This window comes from Sciurus vulgaris (genome assembly GCF_902686455.1).
Source record: "Sciurus vulgaris genome assembly, chromosome: 12".
Taxonomy (NCBI): Eukaryota; Metazoa; Chordata; class Mammalia; order Rodentia; family Sciuridae; genus Sciurus; species Sciurus vulgaris.
Genome location: NC_136473.1, coordinates 90,455,362 through 90,469,339, shown reverse-complemented (window position 1 = coordinate 90,469,339; position 13,978 = coordinate 90,455,362). Strand labels below are relative to the sequence as shown.

Genomic DNA, 13,978 nt, shown 5'->3' with positions numbered 1-13,978 from the left:
GCACCCAGTAATCCAATTTACGTTACCACTATTTTGGGTTCGCACAAACCAGAAGCCTGGGTTACATTGTTTCAACGGGGCATCCAGCCAGAGGGGACAAGAACAGAAGATGGGTCAAGCTTTAGGTTGCAGAGCGTCAGCCACTCTCACCGTGTAGGCACCGAGTCTGCAAAGATTGGCAGAGTTTGTTCTGCAAACCTAAGACTCAGGAAGAAGACCAGACATGTACCCAGAGTTCAAGGAAAGCAGAAGCATATTCTCATCTTTCTCCAACACTGGCACAAACTAATTTCTAATCCTAATTTCCAATATTTCATTGTTCTGTTCTCGTGAAATTCATTTTGAATTTCGAACAGAAAAATAGTAAATATTCTTTAAATACTCTTTAATTGTGAACATTTGAACTCTTCTTACTTTGGACTTGGCTGAACTAGAAATAGAGGAAAAGTTTTAAAGACTAAGTGGATTGCAGTTTATTAGAAAAATGGGCTTTCCAAAGAAAGGGTGTTCCCAAACAGCACCCGCAAATACACAAAGATCCTGCTACTTTCCCTAACCCCACAGCCCTGAATCAGTCCTACTCAGCTGCATACCAAGGGCTACGTTGCCCTGACTCCATTAACTGGACTTGACCTCTGTTTATTTCAGGGAATCTAAAAATGCTTAGAAATTTGGCAGAAGCTGGGTGCAGTGGCACACTCTCTGGTAATACTAGTGACTGGGGAGGCTGAGGCAGGAGGATCACAAGTCCAAAGCCAGCCTCAGAAACTTAGTGAGAGCCTATTACAAAATTTTTAAAATAAATAAAAAGAACTGGGGATGTAACTCCATGGGAAAATGATCATAGATTTTTATCAGAAAGGAAGGAAGAGGCGGGTCACAAGCATCTTGTACTAGAATCCCCCAGGACCACCTTCCATCTCCCACTGATGCTCATTGCTCCACAGTTTCTTTGTTCTGAGCCCTTTTTGATATCCAATTTTTATTCTGTAGGAAGATGCTCAAGATTAATGTCATAAATAGGTTTTCAAACTTTTACTCCCATAGGGTATAACATTCAGAATTTTCCTGCTAGCTCCTTGCTTCCAATCCATGAGGAGGAGGAAACATTCCTGAATCACGGAAACTAATTATCTTGGGGGCAGGGGAGATTTGACAACTAGATTGGGATTTCCTGGAAAGATCCAGCATCCATATTTTCTGAGATCCAGATGGGAAACTGGTTAACCAGTGACAAGTGAAAATGGGCCCTATCAATAAACAACACAGATTCACCTGAATTATCCAAACCCTGTTCTTACTTCCTGCATCATGGCTACTGCTACTCAATTTCTGGCTTTCTTATTTGCCTTATTCTGGTTTCTTATCCCTTAGGCTTGACAAATTCAATTTCCTTGGGTTTGAGCCTCAAAATCATTAAAGATAAATAACAATAATGTTCTACCTCATCAGTCTCAATATTTTCAGAAATATTCCATCACTCACATTTTAATCTTTCCTGTTTTATTCTGGAACCCCCACAACACACACACACACACACACACACACACACACAGTTGGATTAGATAATCTTACCACACTCTGCATTCATTACAACTTATTTGAAGCACTGTGCTCAGGTAAGATTTTAACAGGACTAATAGCTGAAGAATTATGCAAAGTGCAAAAACTGCCAAGAAGGACCAGTGAGAGGAACTGGGAAAGGTTTGATCAGAATTTATTTATTTTTTTCCACAAATCCTTAGTCATTTGACTATTCTAAACAAGTTGATTTTAACAGTTCTTAATGATTCAATAGCAAGTATTGGCAGGAGTAGCTTACTTATTTGTACTCAGCTCTGTCTTGTTTTAAAGAGCATTTTACTTTAGGCCATACATTTTCTTTTTTTTTTTTTTTATTTTATTGTAAACAAATGGGATACATGTTGCCTCTCTGTACATGGCGCAAAGGCATACCATTTGTGTAATCATAAATCCACATACAGTAATGTTGTTTGATTCATTGTTATTTTTCCCCTTCCCCCCACCCCTCCCACCCTCTTTACCCTCTATACAGTACTTTCTTACATTTTCTAAAACTAGAAAAATGAATTCTTTTGGAAGACTAAGTTTTGACTGCACTGAAGATCTCATGGAGAGCTACTGCTTGCAATCATCTGATCACTTCCTATGCTCCGACAATATTAGATAAAACCTCTTCATCAGCAATGCATTGCAGTTCCACAGCACTATTTTTCATATTCACCAAAACTTCTCTTTGCATAGATATGTGTCTGTAAAAACAGAACATTCATACCGAGGCCAGAGTGCCATAGAAGTTAATTATAGAGACAGTAAAGTCTTTTTATGCCAGGAAAAATAAAATGCTGGGTGTCTCATGAAATTTCAGAACCCAGTTTCAAAAGGATCCTAACAAAGAGGAAATAAAATCCAGCATGGTGGACTGCTCCACAGGATATACTTGTAAGTATGACATTCTGTAAATTAGCTGACTAGTGCAAGTATGTGGGCTTGATATAAATGACTGCAGGAGGTTGATGGTCTCAGCAGGACTACCACGAGTGTGAGCAGGGGTCATTTTTTCCCCACTAAGGAGAAAATAAACTGGTAAACAAATATTTCTTTGCCTGACTTAAACTTTCTATTCTTAAAACTTACAGTCACTCATATATACATGAATCTTAATTGAGCAATAGAGGAATATTACTGCTTGAGAGTACATTCTTTCATCGTATGTGGATTTGTGTGTGTGTGTTTAGTTTAAATAAAGACATAAAATCAGGCAATTCAGAATTGCTGGTTTTAAAAATCATGCACTGAAGTATGAGCTCCATCAGCTTATTTGCTGTACTGATTTCAGGTGTGGATTCCAATAAGGTCTTGCTGAAGCACTGTTAATCTTGATTTTATGGAATTTCTTCATTCCTCCATGTTATACTCAAGTACACACAAAGTACTTCCTTTTTTTTTTTTTTTAAGGTGGGAATTTTGTACACTGTGACCAACAAAATCTTGCTAAAATGTAAATTGATCCAGATTTTTCTAAATCTTGTGGAACATGTTACATTATAAAATAAAGGAACATATTCAATGTTCTTTTACAGATATACTGTATGAACAGAAAGAATTTACTGATTGCCTATCAGGATTGTGTAAAAATATTTAAGTATGTGAAAAGGCTTAAGAAGATTCATAAAATTCATTTATAAACTAATAAAATACATTTTTAATTTCATTTTTAGATTTCATGCTGAAGGAAATGTGAATGTTTTTGCATTCATCACTGATGCATTTATAACCACTCTAAGATTCTATTAATAAAATATATTATTTCTTTTAAATAATTACCAACGAAAAACACTGAAGGCAAAATCATTATGGAGATCTAAACTTGTTCTAAATACCATTTGCTTAGATTGTAAACATGCACACTAGTTTTACTAAGAGTTTTAAAAAATAAAGACAAGCAAATTAAAATGTCAAGATATTTAAACAAAAACAATGGAAAATACAAATAAAAATATATTTATGTAGGTAGTTATATAATAATCCACAAAATTAAAATTCTCAAGAAGTCAGCAAAGAATTCTCTAGAAGTCAGCAAATCAAAAATGTAGAAAACCACGGTGCAGCATTTATGTAGTGGGAAAATTATTTACTGAAGACATAAGGCAGGGTATTTCTAGAAATACTTGCCAAGTGATATTTTCTTCAGGAAACTCACACTAATCTTCTTTTGTTTGATTTCATTATTATTTTACTTTTAGATTAATGGAATGTTTCCATATATCATTGCTACCAACATGAGAGAAAAGTGATTATTGTTGATTAGAAGTTTGGTGAGTTTATTCACAATATAAATTAGTTCTATATCAGTTTAGGTCATTCTAAACTGAGAACTCTGTATTTGTCAAAGTAGAATTGTAGTTCTATGAATATTTGAAATGAACTTTTGACTGAAGGGTATAATGTCACTAAAAATATCCTTAAATTTACCAAATAAAATGAAGTTCAGTTTATCAGTAGGCTCAATCAAATCCTTATCCTGAAGAACTATATTTCTTTTAAAAAAGTATAAATTACCCTTTTTGGAATTACCAAGAGTATTTCTTAAAAGTTCTCAATTGTAAATGTGAAAGGGTTTGACTCTGCCACTCAATATCTTGGTATAAATTATTGACTGAAATGTGTTATTTAATGATAAATGTTGGATGCAGGATTATAGATATATTTTTTAATTCCTATTTATTTTGGAATTTATCCTCAGACTGAATTATATGTTCTTCATTTTGTCAGATGAAATTCCAAAGGTTGCCTTATTTCTTCTCATTTTAGAGGTATGAGAATTTTAATTTCTACTCCATCTGCTTCCCATCTTCCAAAATTATTTTTGAAATATTTTGTTGCTTTCTTTCCCCTTCTTTTAATCTCCTTTTTCCTTTGTGTTTAAGTTTTGCATATTCTTTTACTATAATTTTACCAGTGTTTGGGTTGGAGGAGATAATAAACTCCAATGGTCAATCTGTCCTTTTTACTTGGAACTAGATCAAACACTTCTGAATGTCTTCTTTGTTTCAATATCAGTGACATTGTGAGGACATGAGGAATGTTCTATATATTCCAGCAGAGCAGTAGTTCATGGTGATAATAAGCCCAGAAGAAGGCAGCAGAAAACAGCTCCAGCATGTGGACACTCAGTTCCAGAGATCTTAGGGGGTAGGCATCAGGGCACCAGGCACAGGGCAGTGCCTGGGAGCAGAAATTAGTCACCAGGACAGCCCCTAACAAGTTCCATTTCTCAAGAGACTGGAAAACCAGAGAACTTCACAAAATACAACTCTTCTATAGTTTGTTTATTTTATGCACAATATATCTTGTATATAATTCTTTAAACTTTTCATATTTTTTTTATTTTTATTTTACTCATTTTCCAATGTCACTCAACTAATGGAAAGGCTTGGACCAGAGAATCTCCCTCTGAATAGATCATGTAATGAGCACAGGGCTGCTACATCTATACAGAGGCTCTGCTGGAATTAGACAAGTAGTCTTTCCACCACAGGATGAAGCACAACTTGATGTCCCATAGTTGGCAAGAGTTGTCTGCATGGATGACAGCTTCCTCTCTCCCTTTTAACCGGACGTATGTGTAGAAGAGAGAACCTGTATAATTGTACTTAAGGGGACACTCTGGATGGTCAGTCTGATCTCACTCTAGTATGCCTGAGCACTTCTAACCAAATGAACCCTACCTGGTAGCCTCAACCCTTCAATATGATACATATGTGAATTCCTGCAGCAGACTCACTTAATCCTGAAACTGGAATCCAGTGGCTAAAATACTGTATGAACAATAGAAATATGGGAGCAACAAAAGAGAAGGAGGATTTTCAGAATATATTCAAATGTGGAAGAATTAATAAGGTTAATGAGAAAAACTGGTGAGATAAGGAGTTGAAATCTAAAACGAAGAAAGGATACAGTCTGACATAATGTGCATTTCCTATACACACAAAAGAGAAATATTTCCTAAGTGACTGAGTACAAGAAGTTAAGGGAAGTTCAGATAAACTGGAACAGATCGTTTTTGCATATATCTATTTTTCCAATCTTAAGAGTTCCATTTTGAACTAGAGGAAATTGAGAATCAGAGTTGAACTAACATGCCCAAGGTCACACAGTTTAAAAGAGTCTGAACTCAAGTGCATGTCTGAATATACTGTCACCTCTCAGGAACTCTGGGAACCCCCTAAACTCCATGCATCTAGAAATTACCTTCAATGTGCATCTGACCTCATTGAGAATTGCATACCAAGAGAGCTATGCTTTTGCCAAACAATTCCACTAAAGTTATTTTTAAAATAACTTGTAAACAGACATGCACTCAAGTTAGAGAGATCACATAAAGAAAGACAAAAATGTGTACACACCGTTCCAGTAGATCAAATGAGGAGATAATGGGATACAAAATCTATTACTAAACATAGAGAGCACATGAGAAGTCAAGTCCCGGGAGAAGATAGCAGTTATATTGACAAAGAAGACATGTTAAGAAAGTAAATTCTTTACCATCTTCCTAACTAAAAAATAAGCAAGGGCTGTTGAATAACTGTACCTCATGGGTGATCACTGAACTGTAAACTATGTGAGATCAAGATCTCCATTATACATAGAACCAGTTATGAACACCCAGTTAAGGCAACAACTTTCTTAGCCTCAATTTTTTTTCAAATTACTGTTACTAGCAGTCTGACATCTTTAGTCTTGCATTTAAGATCATTTGGAATCTAACTGCACACAAACACATCCCACTAATAAACTCCCCCTTCTGCTTGTGCTTTTACTATTTTGAATCTATATTTGTAATCAGAATGGCTAATTAATTAACCTACTCCCCTTCCACTTTGTGCCTTCCTGTGGAGATATTTAGTTCCACGATCCTCCTCACTTACAATGGAGATCCATAGAGAAGATGAATCCATAAGACCAGGCCTCCCATAAGTTCTTATCTCCAAACCTCCAGAAGTACTCAAATTGACACCTAAATTTTATCCAGCTCTTCCAGAAGAAGGGAACTGTAACTTCTTATACTGCCATTTCTCCAATGTCCCAGCCCCACATTCTATGCTCTAGCCTCTCCTTCTTTCTCAGGAACTTAAAATTCTATGGATTTTCCCTCTTTCTCCTGTATCTTCCACTGCTCTCCCTGGCTACCATCTGCATCTTCAGGGCATGCCTCTAATTCACACTGCAGGCTACACTGTACCCTTGCCCCCTAATGATATGCAGACCAGAATGGCCACGTGGCAGAGACCTGCCTCTCTGTCCCTACTATAGCATTCTGTCAACAGCTATCACAAAAGGGAGGGAGGAAGGGAAAGAAAGAAAAAAAAAAAAAAGAAAAGAAAAGAAATTGCAAGTAGCCCTGTCCAAGCACCCTTCCATGCGTCCTGGGCTCCATTTCCTCCTGTTTTCCTCCATCTTGTGTCTGCCTTCCCTGCTCCACTGAAAGCACCCTCCCCACACTCATTAATGCCTTCTTGATAACATCTTTCAATCCTTGGTTCTCATTCTCTTCCCAGCTTTTAACTCTCAATTGGTCACTTTTCTTTCTGACAAGCATACTGTTTGGCTTCTATGAGAGCATGTAACTTTGTTTTTTGTTTGTTTGGTTTTTTTTTTTTTTTTTTTTTTTTTTTTTATTGTCCTACGAGCTCCTTTTTCATAATCTTTCTCTTAAATGTTCATGTTCTTCAGTCACCCATCTTGAGCTGCATTCTTCCCTCGGTTCACACTCTTCCAGGACATCTTATCGTATTTCTGTCTTCTTACACATTTTGTTTCTCAAAAACTTCCTGCTTCTGTCTTGAAGTTGAATCTCTCACCTGAACTCATTCGCTTCTCTCTCTCACCTTCCACGTCTGAGGCAGCAGCAAGTACTAGCGATTTTTCCTTCAAATTGTCTAAAATTTGCCCCTTCCCTCCATCTCCACTGCCACCTCCCACTCATCCCTCACTGGACTCCTGCAGCTGTCCGTCAGCTCTTCTTCCTGATGCCACCCTTTGCCACAGGACACTCCAATCTATTTACAAGACTGACTTCAAATGTTAACCTGTCTACACTGCAATTTAAAATCTTCAATGATTGTCCAACTTCTAAATAGGAAATCTAGGGCCTGCATGGCCCAAAATTCTTGGCCTCAGCCTCTTATAACTTCATCTCCTACCACTTTCTCACTGCAGTAAACATTTCTGAATATGATTATTGTCCCCAAAGACTCTCCGTCCTTTTTCCTCAGATCTCTCCCTGCCACGCTCTAGATTCATGTGGCAACTTAACTCCTTTCCTCTCTTCAAGTGGGACATGATCTGTGGCCTCCAGACCTTTGTCCAGGCAGCCTGCTTCTCTCAACTTTCCTACCCCCCTGCCCATTCCAGCTCAGGTAGTACTTCACTGGAATACCTTCACCAACCACTCTCAAGTCTAGCTTGGTTCTCCTGTTTTTGCCGACATCCCCTGTACTTCCTGCATCAAAGCCCCATCACCTGCCTCTTACTTGCTTATCAGTGACACAGGAAGTGGAGAAACCAGATCTGTGTGGATCACCCACTGGAAGCCAAGGTTTGATCATAACAAGGTGTCTGGCCTGAGTAATTCTATCTAAATTTTAAAATCAAAATAACACCACCCAGAATGGAGAAAACTATATAAGCATCATGCCTCTGAGAATCCATTCATTAGTTTTATTTTTCATTTGGATATTATTTTATTTGGCTAATTACAAAGAAGAAAATTTTTGTTCACCATATCGAGAGAACTTTTTAAAAAAAATTAAAAAGTGTCCAAAAAAGGAAACCTTAAAAGTTGGTGGATTCCCTCGTCAGTGGGCTCGGAGTGAAAAGGTGTTTTTAAAACCCCATTCTTTAATGACTAGGTAGGCTAGATAATTTCTGAACTCACATAGAAATCTAAGCACTGATATAAAATATGTATGAGAGCTGAGTCATTTCCTTCCCCTCCTTACCCCACACTCACTATATTCCACTAACTTCAAGAATCCATCCTTATTTTTTCATGACTTTTAACTTTATAGGTTCTTTAAAAATTGACTCTAGGACTGGAGTTGTGACTCAGTGGTAGAGCGCTTACCTAGCACATGTGAGGCACTGGGTTCGATCCTCAGCACTACATAAATAAATTAATGAATAAATAAATAAATGGAAGTTATTAAAAATTGATATATAACTATTTAAGTGACTAAATTATACAAATATATACTGTATTTCTTTAGAAAAATGAGCAGGCGGAATCATTGGATTTGTATGATGTGCAGCAATGAACCTGAGAGGCTCCCTTCAAAGTGAGTAGGATTTAAATTCTATGACCATTTAAGGCATTTTTGTCACTCAATAAGTAGGTGTGTGTTTAAGTACTCTCAATATATTTTGCTCAGAAAGTAAAATTTGCATTTACATATGAGTAATTCCACCAGAAGAGCAATCATGTGTTACACTAAGATTCCATTTTCATTATTCACGGTTTACACTTGAGAATTTAGCAAGTTAAATGTTTTTAGCATCTATTATGAATTTTTAAAGTTTGAGATTTTTCAGTTCAAAATATTTTCAAAATTCAAATCCTTCATTTATGAAGCGCCAGAAACCTTTCACTCCTGCTGGGAGTGGTGGTACACGCATGTAATCCCAGAAGCCTGGGAGGCTGAGACAGGAGGATTGCGAGTTCAAAACTAGCCTCGGCAGTTTAGCGAGGCCCTAAGCAACTGAGCCAGACCCAGTCTCTAAATAAAAATATAAAAAAGGACTGTGGCTCAGTGGTTAAGTACCCTGGGTTTAATCCCCGGTACCAAAACAAAAGGAAACAAAAACCTGCATTTCTAGGTGGAGTTTATGAGACTAGAAGGGTAATTAAATGCTTACCAAACTCCCAATCTCTTTAAGTTTTGCCACAACTAAAAATGTAGACATTTTGAGGAGAACAGCGTCCGAATTAAAATAAGAAGCAAGAATAATGCCTGAGAAACATGAGAAGTCATTCAGTTGGATGTACTCACCTCAAAGAATTCCCAGGTTGGAGATCCCTCTTAGGTTAACCATGAGTACCTAGACCAGTCGAAGTCGAGACCTCAGTTCTGGTCTCGTCTCCCTGTATAGTCAGGGAGACGTGCCTCTGCTGAAGTACGGAAAGTCCAAGAAAGCTCACGAGTCACTGTGTTTTCAGAAGGAGGCTCACTGGCAGGTGGAAGAGACAAAAGGACCCAAGCTCAGCATTTTAAACCTGTTGAGGCTGCTGAACTATGTTCAGATGCAACCAAGGAAAAAAAGATGTACCAGGCAATTAAGAACAGCTGTCTGTTCCTCTCCTGATGATTCCTATGAACTATCACCATTAGAGCTTGTATTTCTTGCTCCCTGCCTTGGGGACCCACAATGAGGGAAGGAGACCGTCAAAAGAAAAGAATTCATATTTACAGACAGTTGCTTGGTGACAGTCACTTGATAAGTGCTTTGCACTCACAACCTCATTTAATTCTCAGCATAACTATGAGATAGACATTATAATCCATTCTGCAGATAATGAAACTGAGGCTCAGAGATTTTTAAATACAGTAAAACCAGAACCTATTGAGGACAGCACTAGGATCAGAACCTGGGGCTGTCAACCTCCACTCTTCATTCCTCTGTCCATGGTGGCATGACATCTCAAAAGCCCCGTGTGTGGTTGCTATATACTGCCTATCTGCCCAAAGAAAGGGGATAAAAAAAAACCACAGAACTTGTCTCAGGCAGTCATGTGGGTAAGGAGACAAAGGTGACTAAAATAATTCTAATGAGACCAACTGAATATTCCTGGGCCCACGTGAAATTTGTGAGATAGAAATAAAAAAGACAAACAAAAATGGTATCCAAACCAAAATAGGTCATATTTCACAACTTTACCTCCCAAGCATAATTACTCTAGTCGTGAGCTATCTCTATAAACCTCATGACTCTTAGAGTCAAAGGAATTCTCTTACCAACCATTTCCAACTCCTGAACTTAAACTAACCCAACACAGTGATGATATCTTCCCTCAGGTTGCCGATTTTATTCTTTCCTACATAAATGGGAATGAGTGGGACAGATAAGCATTTTCCATTTCCCTGGACTGAGAAGGTTATTTTAGGTTACTCTTTCCCAAGTTCTAATAAGAGAAAAGAACAATGAGTCAGGTAGATTTTCATGGAAATGTTTTTTTGAAAGCAATCCTAACCCAGTAACTGTTAAGCCTCAGTACTGATGCGACAGTTCCTCCAAAATTGACAGGATCCATTCGAATTTTTAGAAAACAAAAGATATTTGACCTTGTTAGGGCTCCCAACATGTTTCCATGTTCTGAGATTTTTTTTTAACCTCTTTAATTAATCTTCCTTCATTGTGTTAAGAACCTGCTAATACTGATAGCTGTTCCTGCAGCACTAACTTTGGAGTTGACAGCCCCAAACAGCAGAGCCAGTGGACAGATCTTGCTTCTATCTATAGCCATCTTTGATTATATCTAGTTATTGAGAGCAGGAAAATCAAGATAATAAACACATTAACTATTTTAAAAAGAGGGAAATTAAAAAAAAAAAAAAAATCAGCCTGTGAAAATGTAGTCCCTTGCTGATTCACCTCATGAAACTCCCCAACAGGAACAGAAGAGAAGCCTGAGCCAGTATCTTTCACAGATATTTTCTAAATGACGAATGGCTTTGTTTATACTGTTTAAGTCAAATGTAACTTGGCATATTGTAATTAAAATTAAACCTTCAAAATCAAAAAAATCAGCAAACAAGAGACTGAGAAAATAATAGGTTCAGAATTACTAATTTTATTATGTAGATGCATGCACATAGGTTTTGTGGGTGAATGCTAAGATTCTAATAGATAAATGGATAAACATTTTGCCGATGGCAGAAATACATAGTACACAACCCCATGAAAGCAATTTGGCAATTTGTACCAAGAACCTTAAAAATGTGTGTCGTTTTTAACCCACTTTGAATCTACTACTAATCTCTTAAGAAATTACCCCATGTGGCATAGCAAACCTTATAATACACAGTTGGGCTACTTTGGGGAATAGAAAGATTGTATGACAGTGATGATTCTTTTTCTTTTTAATACTTAACTCCTTATGTTTTCAAGTGTATCCTGCTTTCATGGATTTTATAATTTTAAAAATTTCCATGATTAAAAATAAAATGTAAACAATCATAGGTAGATAAATTTCCATACAAAACCACACACAAATGGAGTGTAATTATATTTCAGAGTTATTTTCAAGGTAATATAATTCTACTGAGTTCAACAAAAACCTAGAGAACATTTAGCCCAATCAGCACCTTTTGTTTCTTTTCAAAGCCTTACTCTGGAAGAAGTATTACAGTGGGCCCAATCTTTTGAAAATTTGATGGCTACAAAAAGTGAGTATTATGCATATGTCATCCTTGAATAACTAGCCGGTGTCATTCTGAGGGGAAGATGAGAGAGAATCTAGTTGATGACTATATGCTGTTCTCCTCACCACAGCCTTCTAAACGGCGACTGACGTTGTTCAAAAAAAGAAAACCTGGAAATAGTTTGTCGTGTCAACCATGGTTATTTTCTCTAGTGTTAATTGAAACAAGATTAGTCACTGCAGATATTTATTCTTCACAAGTATATGTATAAAATCCCTTGGCAAATGTGCTGAAATAGTAACACATACTGAAATATACTGCTTACCATGGCCTTCCAAAGTTAGCATTAAAAAAAAAAAAAAAGAAACGAAATAAATGCTTTGTTGTTCCAAGTGCTTTCAAAAGTAAGAGTGAACTTGAATCTTGATGTTCAGAAACTCCTCAAAGTTTATCAGTGTCTGATTTAAGAGGACCTGTATGTGGATCTGCGTAGAGTTGTATATAAGTGTTAGCATGATACAAAGGAAAGATAACAGCACTGGTAGGAAGAGATAAATTCATAGGTTCAAGGCAGGAAGTATGAAGGATGATATGTACTCAAGAGAACTGCCAGTTGTATTTGGGATAAGAAACTGGCAGGTTGTAGAAAATGATGAAATCAAAAGACAAAGGACAGAAAAAATGTGGGTACTCAAATTTTTCCAATTGAGTTTGATAGTTTTTTTTTTTTTAATGGAATTAGTTCCACTCAAATGTTTGTTAATTATTGCCTATAGATCCATCTTATTATTTAGGATCGCCTTTCAGGCTCTCTGTGAATGTGGAATCTGTGGAGGGGAGCTAGCTGTGCTAGGTAGATGTTTTAATTGGTGCATTGCAATGATTATTCTGGACAGGAGCCTCCTGTCCCTCCTGGGGCTGCCATGCTGACTCAGCCCCCTTGGGATGGACACACGCACGGTCACTGTCTGGACCAAAGGGTGGGAGGTGGGGAGACTTGACTGCTCCTGCTGAAGACTCTACAACTTGCTTCGTGACCCCTGCCCTGCTCTTGGAATCTACACCCAGCTCTGCTTCCGTAGGAGGTCTTTCCAGTGAATATTTGGGGCCACAGTTTCTTCTTTCACACTACCTCTTTCACTTTTCAGGTGTTCCTCAAAGTTTGGTGATTCAACTTGTGAGCATGACTATGAATTTTAAAAAAATATCTTTTGAGTAACTTTGACAGCATTTAAATGGGAAGAAGAGACAAAAATGTATGTGTAGTCAGTTATGTTAATTCTTCCTCTGCTAATAGTTTGGATTTTGGTTCCAAAACTCTATAGTCCATGTTTGCAACATTGCCAGATTAATCTCCCTTTTAGAGTTTCATACTCTTCAACTGTAAAATGGGGATATGGCCTGTGAGTTCAGTATTATTGTACAGGTTGACTATAACATCTAGTTCAATGCCTGAAACAGACTTTGCACACAGGAATTGGTAGTTATATTTATTAGTAATAAGTGCACATTCTGAACAGCAATCTTTTTCCTCTGATCCCTACCAAAATGTCCACAGACTTGGTATTCTGGGTTCCCTATACCATAAACCCAGCACAGTTTCTAAAAGTTTCCCTGCAATACCCTCTTACATAACACAACCTCCACCAATTGCTGTTTTTACCAGTACATCTTTGACTCCCCTGCTGCAGGCTTTTGCAAAAGCCCTTTTGTCTCCTCTACCTAGAGTGCCCAACCTTGAAAGTAAAACTCAAGATCCATCTTTTCCATGAAACCTCTTAGAAATATTTTTCCTCCTTCTTTTTTATTATTTTTATTATTTTTATTCTCTTTTCGTTGTAGCTAGCATATGCAATGGGTTTGCTCCACAGCAGCTTGCTCAGTAGATTGTCAATTTCTTAAGAGCATATTGCCTCTTATTCACCTTTCACACCCTTGAGGGACTCAAAACATGCCTTGTGCCTAGTGGGCATGCAATAAATATTCAAAGAATAAACATAAGATAAATATCAGGAAGAAAAGATCAAGACAGCCAG

The 13,978-nt window shown here is 37.3% G+C and overlaps 1 protein-coding gene across 3 annotated transcripts in view; it reads left to right on the top strand.

Moving 5' to 3' along the window:
* Positions 1 to 2,067: 2,067 nt before the first annotated feature.
* Positions 2,068 to 13,978, top strand: part of RGS13 (regulator of G protein signaling 13) — a 32,512-nt gene continuing 20,601 nt past the window's right edge. The window contains exons 1-5 of one of the 3 annotated variants that reach the window (XM_079107089.1): positions 2,068 to 2,463; positions 3,768 to 3,839; positions 4,268 to 4,337; positions 8,793 to 8,861; positions 11,905 to 11,966. In XM_079107089.1, the coding sequence (XP_078963215.1) occupies positions 8,797 to 8,861; positions 11,905 to 11,966 (127 nt within the window). In that variant the 5' untranslated portion in view covers positions 2,068 to 2,463; positions 3,768 to 3,839; positions 4,268 to 4,337; positions 8,793 to 8,796. The remainder of the gene's footprint in view (positions 2,464 to 3,767; positions 3,840 to 4,267; positions 4,338 to 8,792; positions 8,862 to 11,904; positions 11,967 to 13,978) is intronic. The other 2 variants (XM_079107090.1, XM_079107088.1) reach the window with 2 other exon arrangements.